This window comes from Mytilus californianus, unplaced genomic scaffold (genome assembly GCF_021869535.1).
Source record: "Mytilus californianus isolate M0D057914Y unplaced genomic scaffold, xbMytCali1.0.p SCAF_1, whole genome shotgun sequence".
In the NCBI taxonomy this organism is placed as follows: domain Eukaryota; kingdom Metazoa; phylum Mollusca; class Bivalvia; order Mytilida; family Mytilidae; genus Mytilus; species Mytilus californianus.
The window spans coordinates 124975927-124997644 of NW_026262581.1; the positions used below are offsets into that span (position 1 = coordinate 124975927).

At 31.9% G+C, this 21718-nt stretch overlaps 2 protein-coding genes and 1 long non-coding RNA gene across 3 annotated transcripts in view; all 3 read right to left on the minus strand.

The window, feature by feature from the left end:
- Positions 1-2031: 2031 nt before the first annotated feature.
- Positions 2032-21718, minus strand: part of LOC127732923 (hippocampus abundant transcript 1 protein-like) — a 49726-nt gene continuing 30039 nt past the window's right edge. Inside the window, exons 10-13 of the mRNA XM_052242142.1 lie at positions 20768-20865; positions 12396-12550; positions 10366-10519; positions 2032-2623 (exon numbers count right to left, since the gene is read on the minus strand). Of these exons, the coding sequence (XP_052098102.1) occupies positions 2574-2623; positions 10366-10519; positions 12396-12550; positions 20768-20865 (457 nt within the window). The 3' untranslated portion in view covers positions 2032-2573. The remainder of the gene's footprint in view (positions 2624-10365; positions 10520-12395; positions 12551-20767; positions 20866-21718) is intronic.
- On the minus strand, positions 14363-16323 carry LOC127733051 (uncharacterized). Its single transcript, XR_007996648.1, has 3 exons — positions 15866-16323; positions 15394-15704; positions 14363-15232 (listed from the first exon to the last, which is right to left on the minus strand). It is a non-coding gene; the product is annotated as an uncharacterized LOC127733051 (long non-coding RNA).
- On the minus strand, positions 17669-19609 carry LOC127733028 (uncharacterized). The gene is made up of 2 exons (XM_052242292.1): positions 19218-19609; positions 17669-18647 (listed from the first exon to the last, which is right to left on the minus strand). The coding sequence occupies exons 1-2, from the start codon at positions 19300-19302 to the stop codon at positions 18127-18129; spliced, it is 606 nt and encodes a 201-aa protein (XP_052098252.1). The 5' UTR covers positions 19303-19609; the 3' UTR covers positions 17669-18126.

Consider the following 21718-nt stretch of genomic DNA (forward strand, 5'->3'; position numbering starts at 1 on the left):
AACTTGGCACAAGTGTAATCAAACACTTCTTATATAACAATGTGAAGTTATATCTCATGTGGTGAGTTATCAAGATATTCAACATAATATATATATCATTTGTTTACATTTCATGTATTTATAAAATTCTTAGCCACCATTACAATCATAAGTAAAAGTTAAGACTTTGGAAAGCATAAGAAGTTAATTTTAATAATTTATTCAAGAATGTTCTTTCTCTTCATTTTCAGAAAAGTACACTTTTTTACACAAAAAATATCTATTATCCTACTAATATGACATTTTTTTTCCTTTTTTGTGACCACTATGACATTACCCTTAGACTTTTAAAAAGTTGTGAAGTGTCAAATTTTCTTATCAAACATATGACATATCAATAATTGAGTGCCATTTTATATATATTCTGAAATGGCTAATTGTTTACTTTCTTTTGTTCACACAGCTACAGTAGTGATAGGACTAGAAACATTAGAGAGAGAGATGGTATTTCTGCATGCTTGCTATGACTAATCCTCTACAATATAATTTGTTAAATCATGACAAGTAGATACATCCTAGACAGTGTGGATGTAATTTGTCCTATAATGTGTTTTTTAAGTGGCTAAAAGCCTGCAATTCAACAACAAAGTAAGAATTTTCGTGACTAATTACAGAAGTGACTGAGTAAATTGAAAATTTCTATATTGGTAATAACTGCACTATTTTACCAATTGTTCTAAACCTTCTCATACTTTACTATCAGAATACTATTTTATGAATTGTAAATACAGATCTATCAAAGAAGCATGGTTTAAATTAATACAAAAGAGTTAGCAATGGGTATCATTTTACTTCAATATCTCTTATTTTAAAGAGGTATTAAACTCATCGTAAAAAATAATTGATGAAATTACATTGTCTGATATTGAAAAGGCAATACAGACATGTATGCACTTTGTTATATACCTCAAGTAGATATTTTTTCATGTGACTTCGTAACACAGATAAGGGGTTTGATAAAAGCCTAAACAACCATGACTGATAACTATGACATGACTACATACAGATTAGGGATTTGATAAAGCCTTTGCAACAGTGACTGATATTGTAACATCATGGAAGGTTGATACAGAATGATTAACACATATATTCTATTCGTATTTACTGCTAAGCATATTTTAAAGACTATAATCAAAAACCTTTTGGAAAAGAAAATGCATGAGTATTGATAAATTACATATGACTGTGTTGACATTAAAACATAGGAAAATGATAATAAAGCTCAAGAAACAGACGAGACAGAAATGTGGAGAATGATAGGAGTTATCTAAGAATTCTGACTAAAATATTCATATCTATGTTCTCAGATACATAAACCAATGTTTTCAAAAGGAGTAATATGCATTTAAAAACCTGATGACATTCTGATTAAAATAGAACTGTCTTTCTCAATCAGTTTGTTTGGTGTATAACAGTAATTGTTTAATGACAATAACATTTATGAAGACAAGAAATAAGCTGTATTATTTCAAAGAAATCTATATTTTAAAACTTGTGAATGTAAATTTAATAATTTTTCATACATCCAAATTTACGATTTCAGAGCAAATAGTTTTCTTTCCATGATATCAAATTTTGTATTATGAAAATCAATTGAAATTAGTATCGAAATTAATTGTGTCTTATTTGTGGAGGTTTAAAATGAACTTTTTTTCAAGAGAATTATTCATGAAAGTGATTAGAATTTTGAAATTCAATTAAACCTTCATCATTGAAACAGAGTGAAAGATATATGTTATACATGGCACTGTTCAATCACACAATCAAAATGAAGCTGCTATATTAAATGAATTCAGTTTCTACTTTTATCCAATAAAAGAGATTTTTATGTTTTCTTTCATTTCCTAAGAGGTAGAACAATGAACACAGGACAAGACAACAATTCTGATGTACATATCACAATCAAGCTCAGCATCATAACAAGTGATAACGAGAAATAATGTGATCCTGTCCATTGTCAATGAAACAAACAATAAAAAAAATACCAGCAAATGTTAGTCATTTTGATTTTAATAACAATATTAAAAAAATATCTCAATCAACAGCAGAAAAGTGTTCAATTTCAAAAACATACCTGTTGATATTATAAAATTTAAAAGGTCAAGCATTACTGACTATAAAGCTTAAAATATAATTTAAGATGCATTTATCACTATGCACTTCATCAGTCTATCATTTCAAGCATTTTACAATGCAACCTTCTGTCACGTAAAGATTTATATGTGAAGACTTGTCACTTTTTTACATATCATCTTTTTCTGTGTAATATTTTTAAAGCCATCCAGTTCACATATTACAAACCATGAGGGGTATAGCTGGTACAATTGTCATAAAATCAACAATTTTACAAAAATACATCATTATAATGAAGTGATAATTGGTCTCGTTATATTGAATAATAACAATGTAAGGATGGACAGAAAAGCAGTTTCTTGCTACTAAAATCACTAATGTTAAGAATGAATTATATGGAAGTCCACTGAAGCATCACAACATATATTCCACTTGATTGAACACAAGGATTTAAGTCACTGCTATAAATTGTTGTCATTTAATAGGGGTTCTGCTTCTATCTTAACATCACCTGAAAAATACAAAACACTCATTCATCATAGGCAAACATCTTTACACTAAATCTGTTGGATGTGTACTGGTTGATACTTAAGTCTGGGGGAACATGATTAATTTATTAGTTGTTTTTGGCTTTGAACTAGCTTTCACTAACTGTGAGTATTCTAAGATCGGTACTTTGTGCCTTTTGTGTTTAGGTCAGTTGTTTTTTTGTTGTCTCACTTCAGTCAAGCCATTTCCAACTGATTTCAACAGTTTGTTCTTATTTTGTGCTGTTTCACCACATTCCCAGGTTATGGTGAAAGTTGAACGCTCAAAAACATGTTTAACCCTTCACATTCTATATTTGCCTGTCCCAAGTCACAAGCCTACAATTCAGTGGTTGTTGTTGGTTGCTATGTGTCATTGTTTGACACTTTTTGGTTATTTGTGTTGTTTGGTTGCTGTCTCATTGACATATACCTATCATATGTTATTACAAACATTGAGTAACCCTAAGTTAAATAGCAAATGTCAATAAATAGAATCTGTTGACATAAAATGCAATGAAATATCCCATTGCGTATCATAAGAAGTAGAATATGTAACTAAATATTGCGTCTCTCTGAATTTATTATAATTAAATGCATGTCAAAATTTGTTTATGCTTTTTCAGTGTTACTGGGTTGTTGTTGTCAGTATCATCTTTAATTCATATTTGAATTTAAATCTCTCACTTCTTCATTCAACAGACAAGTTATAAATAATAGTATGGACCATTTGAAGGTAAAGGAAAAGCATTCAAACTGTAAATCTCTCACTTCTTCATTCAACAGACAAGTTATAAATAATAGTATGGACCATTTGAAGGTAAAGGAAAAGCATTCAAACTGTAAATCTCTCACTTCTTCATTCAACAGACAAGTTATAAATAATAGTATGGACCATTTGAAGGTAAAGGAAAGAGTTCAAACTGTAAATCTCTCATTTCTTCATTCAACAGACAAGTTATGAATAATAGTATGGACCATTTGAAGGTAAAGGAAAGAGTTCAAACTGTAAATCCCTCACTTCTTCATTCAACAGACAAGTTATAAATAATAGTATGGACCATTTAAAGGTAAAGGAAAAGCATTCAAACTGTAAATCTCTCACTTCTTCATTCAACAGACAAGTTATAAATAATAGTATGGACCATTTAAAGGTAAAGGAAAGAGTTCAAACTGTAAATCTCTCACTTCTTCATTCTACAGACAAATAATAAATAATAGTATGGACCATCTGAAGGTAAAGGAAAGAGTTCAAACTGTAAATCTCTCACTTCTTCATTCAACAGACAAGTTATAAATAATAGTATGGACCATTTGAAGGTAAAGGAAAAGCATTCAAACTGTAAATCTCTCAATTCTTCATTCAACAGACAAGTTATAAATAATAGTATGGACCATTTTGAAGGTAAAGGAAAGAGTTCAAACTGTAAATCTCTCACTTCTTCATTCAGCAGACAATTTATAAATAACAGTATGGACCATTTGAAGGTAAAGGAAAAGCGTTCAAACTGTAAATCTCTCACTTCTTCATTCAACAGACAAATTATAAATAATACTATGGACCATTTGAAGGTAAAGGAAAGAGTTCAAACTGTAAATCTCTCACTTCTTCATTCAACAGACAATTTATAAATAATAGTATGGACCATTTGAAGGTAAAGGAAAAGCATTCAAACTGTAAATCTCTCACTTCTTCATTCAACAGACAAGTTATAAATAATAGAATGGACCGTTTGAAGGTAAAGGAAAGAGTTCAAACTGTAAATCTCTCACTTCTTCATTCAACAGACAAGTTATAAATAACAGTATGGACCATTTGAAGGTAAAGGAAAGAGTTCAAACTGTAAATCTCTCACTTCTTCATTCAACAGACAAGTTATAAATAATAGTATGGACCATTTGAAGGTAAAGGAAAGAGTTCAAACTGTAAATCTCTCACTTCTTCATTCAACAGACAAGTTATAAATAACAGTATGGACCATTTGAAGGTAAAGGAAAAGCATTCAAACTGTAAATCTCTCAATTCTTCATTCAACAGACAAGTTATAAATAATAGTATGGACCATTTGAAGGTAAAGGAAAGAGTTCAAACTGTAAATCTCTCACTTCTTCATTCAACAGACAAGTTATAAATAATAGTATGGATCATTTGAAGGTAAATGAAAAGCATTCAAACTGTAAATCTCTCACTTCTTCATTCAACAGACAAGTTATAAATAATAGTATGGACCATTTGAAGGTAAAGGAAAAGCTTTTAAACTAAATCTCTCACTTCTTCATTCAACAGACAAGTTATAAATAATAGTATGGACCATTTGAAGGTAAAGGAAAAGCTTTCAAACTGTAAATCTCTCACTTCTTTATTCAACAGACAAGTTATAAATAATAGTATGGACCATTTAAAGGTAAAGGAAAAGCGTTCAAACTGTAAATCTCTCACTTCTTCATTCAACAGACAAGTTATAAATAATAGTATGGACCATTTGAAGGTAAAGGAAAAGCTTTTAAACTAAATCTCTCACTTCTTTATTCAACAGACAAGTTATAAATAATAGTATGGACCATTTGAAGGTAAAGGAAAGAGTTCAAACTGTAAATCTCTCACTTCTTCATTCAACAGACAAGTTATAAATAACAGTATGGACCATTTGAAGGTAAAGGAAAGAGTTCAAACTGTAAATCTCTCATTTCTTCATTCAACAAACAAGTTATAAATAATAGTATGGACCATTTGAAGGTAAAGGAAAGAGTTCAAACTGTAAATCTCTCACTTCTTCATTCAACAGACAAGTTATAAATAACAGTATGGACCATTTGAAGGTAAAGGAAAAGCATTCAAACTGTAAATCTCTCACTTCTTCATTCAACAGACAAGTTATAAATAACAGTATGGACCATTTGAAGGTAAAGGAAAGAGTTAAAACTGTAAATCTCTCACTTCTTCATTCAACAGACAAGTTATAAATAATAGTATGGACCATTTGAAGGTAAAGGAAAGAGTTAAAACTGTAAATCTCTCACTTCTTCATTCAACAGACAAGTTATAAATAATAGTATGGATCATTTGAAGGTAAATGAAAAGCATTCAAACTGTAAATCTCTCACTTCTTCATTCAACAGACAAGTTATAAATAATAGTATGGACCATTTGAAGGTAAAGGAAAAGCTTTTAAACTAAATCTCTCACTTCTTTATTCAACAGACAAGTTATAAATAATAGTATGGACCATTTGAAGGTAAAGGAAAGAGTTCAAACTGTAAATCTCTCAATTCTTCATTCAACAGACAAGTTATAAATAATAGTATGGACCATTTGAAGGTAAAGGAAAAGCATTCAAACTGTAAATCTCTCACTTCTTTATTCAACAGACAAGTTATAAATAATAGTATGGACCATTTGAAGGTAAAGGAAAGAGTTCAAACTGTAAATCCCTCACTTCTTCATTCAACAGACAAGTTATAAATAATAGTATGGACCATTTGAAGGTAAAGGAAAGAGTTCAAACTGTAAATCCCTCACTTCTTCATTCAACAGACAAGTTATAAATAATAGTATGGACCATTTGAAGGTAAAGGAAAGAGTTCAAACTGTAAATCTCTCAATTCTTCATTCAACAGACAAGTTATAAATAATAGTATGGACCATTTGAAGGTAAAGGAAAAGCATTCAAACTGTAAATCTCTCACTTCTTTATTCAACAGACAAGTTATAAACAACAGTATGGACCATTTGAAGGTAAAGGAAAAGCATTCAAACTGCAAATCTCTCACTTCTTCATTCAACAGACAAGTTATAAATAACAGTATGGACCATTTGAAGGTAAAGGAAAAGCTTTCAAACTAAATCTCTCACTTCTTTATTCAACAGACAAATTATAAATAATAGTACGGACCATTTGAAGGTAAAGGAAAGAGTTCAAACTGTAAATCTCTCACTTCTTCATTCAACAGACAATTTATAAATAATAGTATGGACCATTTGAAGGTAAAGGAAAAGCATTCAAACTGTAAATCTCTCACTTCTTCATTCAACAGACAAGTTATAAATAATAGTATGGACCATTTGAAGGTAAAGGAAAAGCATTCAAACTGTAAATCTCTCACTTCTTTATTCAACAGACAAGTTATAAATAATAGTATGGACCATTTGAAGGTAAAGGAAAGAGTTCAAACTGTAAATCCCTCACTTCTTCATTCAACAGACAAGTTATAAATAATAGTATGGACCATTTGAAGGTAAAGGAAAGAGTTCAAACTTTAAATCCCTCACTTCTTCATTCAACAGACAAGTTATAAATAATAGTATGGACCATTTGAAGGTAAAGGAAAGAGTTCAAACTGTAAATCTCTCAATTCTTTATTCAACAGACAAGTTATAAATAATAGTATGGACCATTTAAAGGTAAAGGAAAAGCGTTCAAACTAAATCTCTCACTTCTTCATTCAACAGACAAGTTATAAATAATAGTATGGACCATTTGAAGGTAAAGGAAAAGCATTCAAACTGTAAATCTCTCACTTCTTTATTCAACAGACAAGTTATAAATAATAGTATGGACCATTTGAAGGTAAAGGAAAGAGTTCAAACTGTAAATCCCTCACTTCTTCATTCAACAGACAAGTTATAAATAATAGTATGGACCATTTGAAGGTAAAGGAAAGAGTTCAAACTTTAAATCCCTCACTTCTTCATTCAACAGACAAGTTATAAATAATAGTATGGACCATTTGAAGGTAAAGGAAAGAGTTCAAACTGTAAATCTCTCAATTCTTTATTCAACAGACAAGTTATAAATAATAGTATGGACCATTTGAAGGTAAAGGAAAAGCATTCAAACTGTAAATCTCTCACTTCTTTATTCAACAGACAAGTTATAAATAACAGTATGGACCATTTGAAGGTAAAGGAAAAGCATTCAAACTGCAAATCTCTCACTTCTTCATTCAACAGACAAGTTATAAATAACAGTATGGACCATTTGAAGGTAAAGGAAAAGCTTTCAAACTAAATCTCTCACTTCTTTATTCAACAGACAAGTTATAAATAATAGTACGGACCATTTGAAGGTAAAGGAAAGAGTTCAAACTGTAAATCTCTCACTTCTTCATTCAACAGACAAGTTATAAATAATAGTATGGACCATTTGAAGGTAAAGGAAAAGCATTCAAATTGTAAATCTCTCACTTCTTCATTCAACAGACAAGTTATAAATAATAGTATGGACCATTTGAAAGTAAAGGAAAAGCTTTCAAACTAAATCTCTCACTTCTTCATTCAACAGACAAGTTATAAATAATATTATTCCACTGTATATCAAATTTGATAGTTTAATTAATGTTTGATTGGTTGAGACCATTCCAAGTGACACTGAACAAATCTTCATATTCCCCTCTGAGTATCATATTCCACTCTGAACATCAGGACTTGCCTGTGCGACGTTACGCGCGGTTAATGTAAGTAACGTTTTGAACGTTTTTAAATTGCGATAGTAAAGTCACTATTGTGTTCAAAATTATTTCAGACGTAAAATCCAAACATAAATAATAGATAATTATCTTTTGATCAGTACTGTTTATCAATTTTTTAAATTATGTCGTGTTTAGTTATGAAAACAAGCGGTTAATAAAAATGTATGTGAATTAATGTTTTATGTTCATTTACTTAGAGTAAACAAAGTAATGGCAGTGGAATAAAACATTCATTTCCCTTGGCTTAGGGAGATATGAAGATTTGTTCACCCTCGAAAAGTCATATTTCCCTCGGCCGAGGCCCTCGGGGAAATATGAATTTTCTTAGGTTAAAAAATCTTCATATCTCCCTCAGGCACGGGAAATAAATGTATAGTATGGACCATTTGAAGGTAAAGGAAAGAGTTCAAACTGTAAAACTCTCACTTCTTCATTCAACAGACAAGTTATAAATAATAGTATGGACCATTTGAAGGTAAAGGAAAGAGTTCAAACTGTAAATCTCTCACTTCTTCATTCAACAGACAAGTTATAAATAATAGTATGGACAATTTGAAGGTAAAGGAAAAGCATTCAAACTGTAAATCTCTCACTTCTTCATTCAACAGACAAGTTATAAATAATAGTATGGACCATTTGAAGGTAAAGGAAAGAGTTCAAACTGTAAATCTCTCACTTCTTCATTCAACAGACAAGTTATAAATAATAGTATGGACCATTTGAAGGTAAAGGAAAGAGTTCAAACTGTAAATCTCTCACTTCTTTATTCAACAGACAAGTTATAAATGATAGTATGGACCATTTGAAGGTAAAGGAAAAGCATTCAAACTGTAAATCTCTCAATTCTTCATTCAACAGACAAGTTATGAATAATAGTATGGACCATTTGAAGGTAAAGGAAAGAGTTCAAACTGTAAATCTCTCACTTCTTCATTCAACAGACAAGTTATGAATAATAGTATGGACCATTTGAAGGTAAGGAAAGAGTTCAAACTGTAAATCTCTCAATTCTTCATTCAACAGACAAGTTATGAATAATAGTATGGACCATTTGAAGGTAAAGGAAAGAGTTCAAACTGTAAATCTCTCACTCCTTCATTCAACAGACAAGTTATAAATAATAGTATGGACCATTTGAAGGTAAAGAAAGAGTTCAACTGTAAATCTCTCACTTCTTCATTCAACAGACAAGTTATAAATAATAGTATGGACCATTTGAAGGTAAAGGAAAGAGTTCAAACTGTAAATCTCTCACTTCTTCATTCAACAGACAATTTATAAATAATAGTATGGACCATTTGAAGGTAAAGGAAAGAGTTCAAACTGTAAATCTCTTACTTCTTCATTCAACAGACAAGTTATAAATAACAGTATGGACCATTTGAAGGTAAAGGAAAGAGCTCAAACTGTAAATCTCTCACTTCTTCATTCAACAGACAATTTATAAATAATAGTATGGACCATTTGAAGGTAAAGGAAAGAGTTCAAACTGTAAATCTCTCACTTCTTCATTCAACAAACAATTTATAAATAATAGTATGGACCATTTATAGGTAATGGAAAAGCGTTCAAACTGTAAATCTCTCACTTCTTCATTCAACAGACAAGTTATAAATAATAGTATGGACCATTTGAAGGTAAAGGAAAGAGTTCAAACTGTAAATCTCTCACTTCTTCATTCAACAGACAAGTTATAAATACTGTGGATTTATTTATTTTCGTGGGTACCAATTTTCGTGGATTGAGGAAAACTTACATGTTCGTGGATATTTAATTTTGTGGTTTTGCCGAAGTCTGCATACAAGCCTATAGAATATTTGTTATATAAGTGGGTTGATGGTCTTTTTATAAAACAAATAGTATGGACCATTTGAAGGTAAAGAGTTCACCCTGTAAATTCTGAAACTTTTGCATGTATATATTATTGTGATTGTTGAACAATGAACACAATAGGGATATTATTATTTATAGCCATTTCAGGAAATGCTACATACAAATAATACTTTCAAAATTTCAAATGTGATTTCTTATTTTAGAGAAAATTATTCTGTTGCATTTATTGCAATAATAAAAAGATCCCAAACAATCATGAATTTAAAGAATTTTCTTCAAATGAAATGGAGGATGTTCTCACCAGGCTTTAAATGTTTGTCCTAAAATAAATCTTGATGTAAACACTTATAAAAGGTATTCCAACAACTCCAGAATGTGTTTTATCATATTCTTTTTATCTAAAGCAAACATATTGTCTCCTTACCTGTACCATTGTTGAAAGACTCGTTTAGTTTTGCAGACTTTTTCCTGCCTGCAATGGATGATGAATGGGGATTTTCTGGAATAAAAATGGCCACAAGAAAGGCCATTATGACTAATATTGCACCAAAGGCAAATGGGGGTCCTGGAACCATCTCCTAGAAACAATAAGCATTAGTTTAATATGTCACTCTATCAAAATATGATTTGAATTGATATTTTATTATACAGTACTGTATTACCTTTTATGAAAAAGTGCTATAAATTAGTTACAAAAATTAACCCAGAAATCTCATAAAAGATAATTGAAAAGTCAGATCATACGGGAGTTCATATGGGAGTTTAAATAACCTCTCCCCCAGTTATCCAAATATCAATTTAAAAAATAACATTATCAGATTAAAAATTCGTAAGGGTTCCGCGGAACCCAGTGTCTCGCCTACTTTTGGTGTTAATCGCAGGCTCAACAAAAATGAGGAAAAAAATTAATAAAAATATTCCCCTCTATACTATGTTTTGATTGTAAGTAGCTTCTGTCCAAGTTTGGTAAAAATCCAGGATAATTTATGAATCTAATAAATGTTTTAAAAACTTAAACTGCAGAATGTATGTAATGTTGACTGGAAGAAAAACTAAGTCCATTTATAAGTAAAATACAGAAAAAATGGAACAAAATTTTATCAAAATTTCCTTCTAGATACTAGCTTTTGATCATAAACAAGCTTCTGTCCAAGTGTGGTACAAATCCAGGATAGTTTAAGAAAGTTGTTAAAATTTTAAAAACTTTAACCACAGAGTGAATGTAATGTTAACTGGCAGAAAAACTAAGTCCATTTATAAGTAAAATACGGAAAAATGGAATTTTTTTTTTTACAAAATTTACTTCTGGATACTATCTTATGATCATAAACAAGCTTCTTTCCAAGTTTGGTATAAATCCAGGATAGTTTAAGAAAGTTATTAAAATTTCAAAAACTTTAACCACAGAGTGAATGTAATGTTTCCTGGCAGAAAAACTTAAGTCCATTTATAAGTAAAATACGGAAAAATGGATTTTTTTTTTTACAAAATTTACTTCTGGATACTATCTTATGATCATAAACAAGCTTCTTTCCAAGTTTGGTAGAAATCTAGGATAGTTTAAGAAAGTTATTGAAATTTTAAAAACTTTAACCACAGAGTGAATGTAATGTTAACTGGCAGAAAAACTAAGTCCACTTACAAGTAAAATACGGAAAAAATGGAATTTTTTTTTTACAAAATTTACTTTTGAATATAATCTTATGATCATAAACAAGCTTCTGTCCAAGTTTGGTAGAAATCCAGGATAGTTTAAGAAAGTTATTAAAATTTCAAAAACTTTAACCACAGAGTGAATATTTGTGGACGCCGCCGACGACGACGCCGACGGAATGTAGGATCGCTATGTCTCGCTTTTTCGACAAAAGTCGAAGGCTCGACAAAAATCATCTGTTCAGAAGGGACAACAAAGTTTAAAAGGTTAATTAAAAAGTTAACAAATGTCTTCACCTTTAAATATTCATGCATATGAAAAACCCCTGTATGCACTTTTGAAAATAAAATTTTTCCCAACCACAGAATCCTTGATGTCACAAATATTCAAACTAGATACTTAGTTGTAAAGACATATCCATTTGCATTTTACCATTGATTAGTCTTCAAATTACACCCATCTATATCCTTTGGCATTCTGTGTAATCTATAATTACTGACAACTAATTCAGGTGTATGTTATTAGTGTTGTCTCCCTTTGTATTGACCCAGAATTACAAATATTAATAGACTGGCGGAAAAATTCAATTTCATAGAAAAGTTTATCAATGGTCTTTGATAAAAGCTAACAATGGTTGTTCCAATCATAAGAATATTTAATATACTTATAAATTCATTTAAACTAAAATTAAGTAACTCAGCTCGGTCATCTGTATTCCTAAATATTTATTTAAAGTGTCCTGCATACCGTACGCAAGTTTTCAGCATAATAGTAAAAGAACCTCTGTTATTTCGACTTACCCTAAAAGCATCATGAACATGAGATGTATTTGCTGATTTAGTTGCATTCTCTTCATTTAAATCTACTCCAAACAAGAAGAAAATACATCCAAACACTGCTGGACCAAGTCCATTACATAATCCTCTAATACCAGTTATAAGACCTTGTGCTGCACCTATAAATAAATCAATAAAATGGGTCAATGTCGCTATAGTCCCAACTCCAGAATTTCTGTGAAAACTTATGTTCATATCATTTGTTGATATAGTCAAATTTGAAAGGTGACACACTAAAGCCTGAAAATCAATTATGAATATCATGAAATATTTAGAATAAAGATTTCCATGATATATTAAAAGTTTTAGGATTTATTTGATGGATATGCACTTCAGTAGTCATTTAAACATTTCACCAACATACTGTACAGATATGGCAAAGTCCATGTTTTAAAATGAGAAACCCATAAAGGTAAAGTCCATATTTTGAAATGGGAAACTCATAAAGGCAAAGTCCATATTTTGAAATTGGAAACCCATAAAGGCAAAGTCCATATTTTGATATCCCATAAAGGCAAAGTCTAAATTTTGATATGGAAACCCCATAAAGGCAAAGTCCATATTTTGAAATGGGAAACTCCTAAAGGCAAAGTCCATATTTTGATATGGGAAACCCATAAAAGCAAAGTCCATATTTTGAAATGGGAAACCCAAAAGATCATTGGAATGAAATAAATCAGATTAGAAGGTGCACAATATCATTACGTTCTACTACTCTTTGAAATATTCTTTGCAATCTTTTCAGTGGTTTAATGTATGCAGGGGGGTTAAAAGCACTCTTTAAAAATTCTTCAAATACAGCAAATTTCTCAATTTTCACACTCTGGGAAATAATAACTTTTGTTTGAAAAGATTTCTTTTTTTAATATACCTTTTTGAGCTATTTTAATTGCATAAAAGTTTTTATTTTGCTGTAACCTTTTTCAAATCAAAGCACGAAAGCGCTGTAAAGGCAGTTAATTACAGGTTGTGTGTATTTTAAGTCCAGTTATATCATTATCTTGCATAGTACAGTGTACTTATCAGAGGTGGCTTTCAGTATTTAAGATTTAGAGTTCTCTAATGATATTGAATAAGTTTTATGAATGTCATATTCTGAGCACTATATGAAGGTGATTGTTCTCACTTGTTTATGAACTAGTGCATTATGTCCAGTTTGTACCTTTTTTTATCTATGTTTATAGTCAAATTAGTTATCAAAGGTACCAGGATTATAATTTAATACGCCAGACGTGTGTTTCGTCTACATAAGACTCATCAGTGACGTTCAGATCAAAATAGTAACAAAGCCAAACAAGTACAAAGTTGAAGAGCATTGAGGACCCAAAATTCCAAAAAGTTGTGACAAATACGGCTAAGGAAATCTATTCCTTGGATAAGAAAATCCTTAGTTTTTTCATTGGCAATCATAACACATCTCCTTATTTATATAATGATCTATATTCAACGACCTCAGGTACAAAAAAAATGTATGTAACTAAACTATGATGGGAAACCTTTGACTTCTTTCTTTATATAAACTTTTGATTTGGTACCATAGAACTATGTAGAGTAAATGCACATTGCAACATGTCAACTCTTTCAACTCCAAGCAAAATTATATTTCCAAGCATAAAGTAATTTATGAATGAAATAAAATGCTCCGCTGGGGTGCAGCTTGATACGACCGCAGAGGTCGAACCCTGAACAGTTGGGGCAAGTATGAACACAACATTCAAGCTTGATTCAGCACTGAATTTGGATTGTAATTAAATATTTGACACAGCATAGGTTTCTGACACAGAATGAAAGTGGTCTAAGATACTTAAAAAAATTTAATTTACCTATTCAAACCATATCATTATTATTTGCTTTTATATATAAATCAGAAATAACCAATTTAAAATGGAAAATTTTAAAGAAAAAAAAGGAAAAAGAATCCCGCCCCCCCCCCAAAATTTTTTGAACCCCCTTATGATTCATCACCCCAAAACTCAATCCCAGCCTTCCCTTTGTGGTATGGTACCTTGCAGTACAATTTCAGAGAGATCCATACACTTGAACACATGTTATTGCCTGGAAACTAGAAAAATGCTTGTTTTTTGGCCCCTTTTTGGTCCCAAATTCCTAAACGTTTAGGGCAATTACCCCCAAACTCAAACCCAGCTTTCCCTTTGTGATATGGAACCTTGTAGTACAATTTCATAAAGATCCATACACTTACACACAAGTTATTGCCATGAAACTAGAAAAATGCTTGTTTTTTGCCACTTTTTGGCCCCTAATTCCTAAAATTTGGAGGCAATTACCCCCAAAATCAATCCCAGCATTCCCTTTGTGATATGGAACCATGTGATACAATGTCAGAGAGATCCATAGACTTACACACAAGTTATTGTCATGAAACTAGAAAAATGCTTGTTTTTTGCCCCTTTTTGGCCCCCAATTCCTAAAATTTGGAGGCAATTACCCCCAAAATCAATCCCAGCATTCCCTTTGTGGTATGGTACCTTGCAGTACAATTTCAGAGAGATCCATACACTTGAACACAAGTTATTGTCTGGAAACTAGAAAAATGCTTATTTTTGGCCCCTTATTCCTAAACTTTTTGGGCAATTACCCCCAAACTCTATTCCAGCTTTCCCTTTGTGATATGGAACCTTGTAGTACAATTTCATAAAGATCCATACACTTACACACAAGTTATTGCCATGAAACTAGAAAAATGCTTGTTTTTTTGCCCCTTTTTGGCCCCTAATTCCTAAAATTTGGAGGCAATTACCCCCAAAATCAATCCCAGCATTCCCTTTGTGATATGGAACCTTGTGATACAATGTCAGAGAGATCCATAGACTTACACACAAGTTATTGTCATGAAACTAGAAAAATGCTTGTTTTTTGCCCCTTTTTGGCCCCTAATTCCTAAAATTTGGAGGCAATTACCCCCAAATTCAATCCCAGCATTCCCTTTGTGATATGGAACCATGTGATACAATGTCAGAGAGATCCAGAGACTTACACACAAGTTATTGTCATGAAACTAGAAAAATGCTTGTTTTTTGCCCCTTTTTGGCCCCCAATTCCTAAAATTTGGAGGCAATTACCCCCAAAATCAATCCCAGCATTCCCTTTGTGGTATGGTACCTTGCAGTACAATTTCAGAGAGATCCATACACTTGAACACAAGTTATTGTCTGGAAACTAGAAAAATGCTTATTTTTGGCCCCTTATTCCTAAACTTTTTGGGCAATTACCCCCAAACTCTATTCCAGCTTTCCCTTTGTGATATGGAACCTTGTAGTACAATTTCATAAAGATCCATACACTTACACACAAGTTATTGCCATGAAACTAGAAAAATGCTTGTTTTTTGCCCCTTTTTGGCCCCTAATTCCTAAAATTTGGAGGCAATTACCCCCAAATTCAATCCCAGCATTCCCTATGTGATATGGAACCTTGTGATACAATGTCAGAGAGATCCATAGACTTGCACACAAGTTATTGTCATGAAACTAGAAAAATGCTTGTTTTTTGCCCCTTTTTGGCCCCTAATTCCTAAAATTTGGAGGCAATTACCCCCAAAAATCAATCCCAGCATTCCCTTTGTGATATGGAACCTTGTGAGATCCATACACTTACACACAAGTTATGTCTGGAAGTTACAAAAATGCTTATTTTTGGCCCCTAATTCCTTAACTGGTGGTACCATAACCCCCAAAATCAATCCCCACTTTCCTTTTGTGGTATTGAACCTTATTTTAAAATTTCATTGAGATCCATTCACTTAAACTAAAGTTAGAGTGCGAAAACTAATGTGTCTTCGGATGACGACGCCGACGTCATACCAATATACGACCACAAAATTTTTTTGCGGTCGTATAAAAAGGAGTTCTTAATTAAGAAATAAACTGATTCGCTAACACACGCAGAGGTACTACCCTGAACAGCTGGGGCAAAAATGGACACAATATTCAAGCTTGATACAGGTCTGAATTTGGATTGTAACTAAATATTTGACATATTATAGTTTCTGAATAAATGTAGTCAATGAACTTGAAATCGGTTATATGAATTGAATTTATATTCAATTAAAGATTTCTTGCTGTTGTGCAATACACTGTGCTGTTGTGCAATACTTAATAAATCTGTTGCCAGACTATAAACAAATAAAGTTCAATTTCGTCTCAATGTCATATTTGAAATTTATGAAAATCAATAGGGAGATTACATCAATAGCTATAAAAAATTCACCAAAGTTTCATGTGAACTGCTTAAAGCATTTTTTGAGTTGTCCAAAAACTGGAAAATCCCCCCTTTTTTAATGAATAAAACCCCATAACTCAGAAATGTAAAATCTAAAATTTATAAAATTCTAAAGGGAGCTTACGGATTGATAATTTAGTCTTAGATGCAAGATTTTTTTATCAGTTGTTAGTGGCTTTGAACTAGCTGTCAGTAACTGCGAGTACTCTCAGATTTGTACTTAGTGTCTTTTTGTTGTTTGGATGTACAACTACCCGACCACGTCCACTTGTATTTGTATTTATCCATCTGATGAGTTTAGCCTCTTTTAACTGATTTTTATAGTTCTTTCTAATATTGTACTGTTACACCACTGTCCCAGGTTAGGGGGAGGGTTGGGATCCCGCTAACATGTTTAAGCCCGCCAAATTCTGTATGTACATGTATGTGCCTGTCCCAAGTCAGGAGCCTATAAAAGTGTAATTCAGTGGTTGTCGTTTGTTTATGTGTTACATATTTGTTATATTTGTTCATTTTTTTAAAATAAAATAGGCCGTTAGTTTTTTTTGTTTGAATTGTTTTACATTGTCATTTCTGGGCCTTTTATAGCTGACTGTGTGGTATGGGCTTTGCTCATTGTTGAAGGCCGTACTGTGACCTATAGCTGTTAATTTCTGTGTCATTTGGTCTCTTGTGCATGTGTGGAGAGTTGTCTCATTGGCAATCATACCACATCTTCTTTTTTATATTTACATCAACAGATATAAAAATTTCACCAAAGTCAAGGTGAGACAACAAAACTTAGTTGTAAGATCTCTGAAATTTTTTACAGGGTACGAGTTTTTCTCATTGTTGGAGATTGTACGGTGACAGTAACACCTGTAACTGCTTAAACCCATTTCTTATGCACTTTAGTTTGATAAACTCACTGAATATCATACCACATCTCCTTATTTTTATATGCATTACAATTTACATGTGCATGTAATTGTAAATATATATATATCAGAACAAAATTCATTGCGTCACTTTTATTTATGCATCCTTTGGCACAATACAAGTTCTAAAATTACACAACATACAACAACTAAATGTTATTTCAGATGAAAGTTTTGTTTCAGTTTCATTCATAGGATTTATTAGAATTTTGTATGTTTTGCCAAGTCCAATAATTCGCTCTATGTGACATAGAGACCACCAGGTGTCGAACATTCAAGAATTTTCAGTGTTTCTGTTTTTATTTGATGAAAAGGTTGCCTGAGCTCTAGGAGCTTTAGGTTTTATCACGGGATATTCTGTGCTGTCAATAATAATCCAAGTCGTAGGAAACTTTAATTTGAAGTTGGATGGTGAAAAATACCTGACTAAACCACTAGATGGCCAAGTGTTAGCCTCACACCACTGTTTAGACATAAAAATAATCCATGTATACACAATATTCTTAACACTAGATTCAATCTAGAATCTAGACAGTTCAAAGTTGGTTGTATGATGCCTCAATTTCATCAAAGTCATAAAAAAACTGATTTTCAACTGACACCCTATCAATTTGAAAATATATGTATCTCAAACAATGTGCTGCTGGACCAAGTGTGGTCAAAACAAATAAAAATTTAGTATACAACTCTAAACCGGTATAAAAATGCATGGCTGTGTCACGTGTCTTCATTTCAAAATTCTCTGCTGAAAACATAGGCATTGATGGTGTTTGCGTAATTCCATCTGTGAAGCTCAACATTAGCTCGGCAGTTGGTGGTGGACAGTCATAAATCCTTTCTGCAGTATGAATGACTTCTTCAGGAAAACCAACTTCACAATCAAAACTTTCCTCTAGATTTCTACTACATGTACAATATTCATCAAGTTTAGTTCTTTTGTTTTCACAGGAAACTGCCCTGATTTTTCTTTTTGCGGACGATCCAGTCTCTTGCTTGGTCCAGGAAAATAGGCTGGGAATTGCAGTAGACTTAAGTCTCTGTATGGTGGGTTTGCGCCCTGAAAAAGGTTACAAAACATTAGATTTTTTATAATTAAATGAACTTCCATTAGCAATGTATACTTTGTACTACCTGGCGAAATATTAACTAGATTTATTCATTACAATCTGGATAAAACTATGTTTGCCTGATTCAATGTATGTTATGTAAATCCAAAGGACAAACAATGAGAGACTAATGCAACAAACGTACATTGTTTGTACCTAAATAACTATAATATAGATGAGAGCATGTCATTGTTTTGTTCCTGTTAACATTGTCATTGATATTTTTCAAGAAAGTCTATGAGGCATAGCTTATGCATTCCTGTCATTACTACATTAGCATAATTACTGCTAAAATAATTCTCAGTATGATATACCTCTTGTAAGAAATCATTATAATTGTAGCAATCACCAAAAAATCTCAAACAGATCACATTGAATCGTAATCCAAAAAATTATGACGTCTTGAATTACCCACCCCCTTTTATTCTAAAACGATAATTGCGGTTGTAAACAGACTTTGGTTTATTCGCATGGAGATTACATATATAACTATATATTTCACAAAGAAAATAGAGTTTTACCATGAATAGTTTCCTGCACGTAGTCTTTTTCAGTAAAACGTGCCTTGCAAACAACAGCTGATTGAGATGGACTCCACGATATCATCGTGTTCTCGTCCAATCTGCGTATGGGCCATGGCGTTGATCCAACTTTTCCTTCTTTTTAAGTCATTTGGAAATGCATGTCCTCCTCTTAAATGACATCCAGGTACACAACAACAAGTACTTGGCATCGTTAATTAAAAATATAACTGAAATAGTTGCACAGTGCAGAAACCGGAAGAAGAGGAACAGGATCCGCTACCACGGCGCCACCTATTCAGGAACGATAATTTTCTACTTTTTATAACTGCGAAAATAACGTTAGACGGGTTCACGTGCATAAACAGAAATGCGCTTTAAATTGTATAATATAATTCATGTTCAGTCGACCTTTAATTATTATATCAACGACTGAAACGATTTATAAACATCTAGATTGCAGATAACACTCGAAATTAACCCGAGCTCTTTCCACACGGAATTCAAATAATTCTAGTTTGTCAATCGGTTGACTGCTTATAATGCAAAATACTAATATATCAAAAGTTTTTAAAACTAACAAAACACAATGATCGTTTCTCTATTTCCCAATGTAAATGAAATGAAACAAAAAACATTTTATATCGCAATAAGAAGAGGAGATAATTCAATATTTCCGGATCTACTTAGAGTCTAATGACCCCCCACGTAGATAAGTTGGATATCGCGGAAGGAAGGATTAACCCGGCAACTAGAAAGGCATTAAAGCACTGCCTTTAAAAATGCAAGTTTAGGGCTGTTCCATAAAAAAATACATGGGATGAAAGGAAGGTAAGTTGAATTTGCCTCTATGGGTTGGTGTGAAATATTATGTTGAAAAGTTTCAAATATATGCAGGTCTCTAAAATTACTTCTATGGGTGGTAACTCTATTTTCAAAGTACCTTCCCTGGGTACACTGTGTTTTAATGGAATAGCCCTTAGGGTTTTTTTTTTAACATTTTACAACCACATCTAGAGAATGAACTTTAACCATATACATTTTTTTGTAGAATGAACTACAAATGCACTTCAATGGACTCTCTTAATAGACATCCTATTGTGTTCTAATAAACAGACAATACACATTTTTCATGTAAACTTAATGTCAATAAACGTGATATTTGTTCAGACAATACATAAACTTAACTGGAAACTTGGACTTAATAATTTGATAACAACTATATAATATATTTCATATTTACTTCTCTCCCAAGTGTACCATAAACCTTTCTAACTGTCTCAGAATTTGAGGAAAAAATAAGAAATGATTGGATTTTACAGATAAACTTTTCGATATATCTGTAATACATTAAGGACAAAAAGCATTACGACAGTCTGTCATAGATAAGACTTTAAACATGCCATATTAAATCATTCCTTACATAATATTTATTTCTTTTGATTTGTATAATGAGCTCAAAGGGCAAATAAGGTGTGGAGTTTGGTCGACTTCCAACAATATCAGACACATTATTTCCGTATCATGCAAACTTTTGTTGATATTCTTACCCTGTTGGTCGGGAGCAGCATGTTCTGATGCAAATGCACTGATTGCAGGATAAGTTACACTGGACATAGCAGCAATACAACCAGCCATCCAGATTATCCTAGAAGTAAATCATTTTATTGTAAAAAAAATTGAGATAAGAAATTGATTATGCAAAAGTATGATGTTAAGATGATGAATTAATACATGTTATATTACACAAGAGGATTATAGGTTGAAATATTACATAAGAGGACTATAAATCATCTTAAAAACATCATATTACGCAATACAATTAAAACATTTAAAGTAGAAACATAAAATAAATCAAGATTTAAACATGCTTTCTATCAGGTTGTTCTGGTTATATTGTTTTAGTAGATATAATTTCAATTGTGATATGTTACAGTTTTGTATTACTATAATGCGACAGAAACGCTAGATTATCTCGATAACATTTTCTACAAGACAAAAAATACCCAATATACTGGTGATCATCATTATGTCAGACTACTGTTTTATTTCCATTAAAAATAAACTGTTTACACAGAGATATGTCTTGCCTGTCAACAGAAAATTCAGAAAAAGACAATCTGATGGACTGAGGACAGCAACATTGCTAATTAATTCAGTCGCTGGAGTATGAACTATAAAATTGTCCCACATTTTGTGCTTAGAAATACTTTTGAAATATAAAATATGTCATTATATTTAGAAGTAAATAACACTCACAAAACAAGAATGTGTCCATAGTAAACGGATGCACCACTCGCACTACCATTTTCTATGTTCAGTGGACCATGAAATTGGGGTCAAAACTCTAATTTGGCATTTAAATTAGAAAGATCATATCATAGGGAACATGTGTACTAAGTTTCAAGTTGATTGGACTTCAACTTCATCAAAAACTACCTTGACCAAAAACTTTAACCTGAAGCGGGACAGACGGGCGAACGGATGGACGAACAGGATGC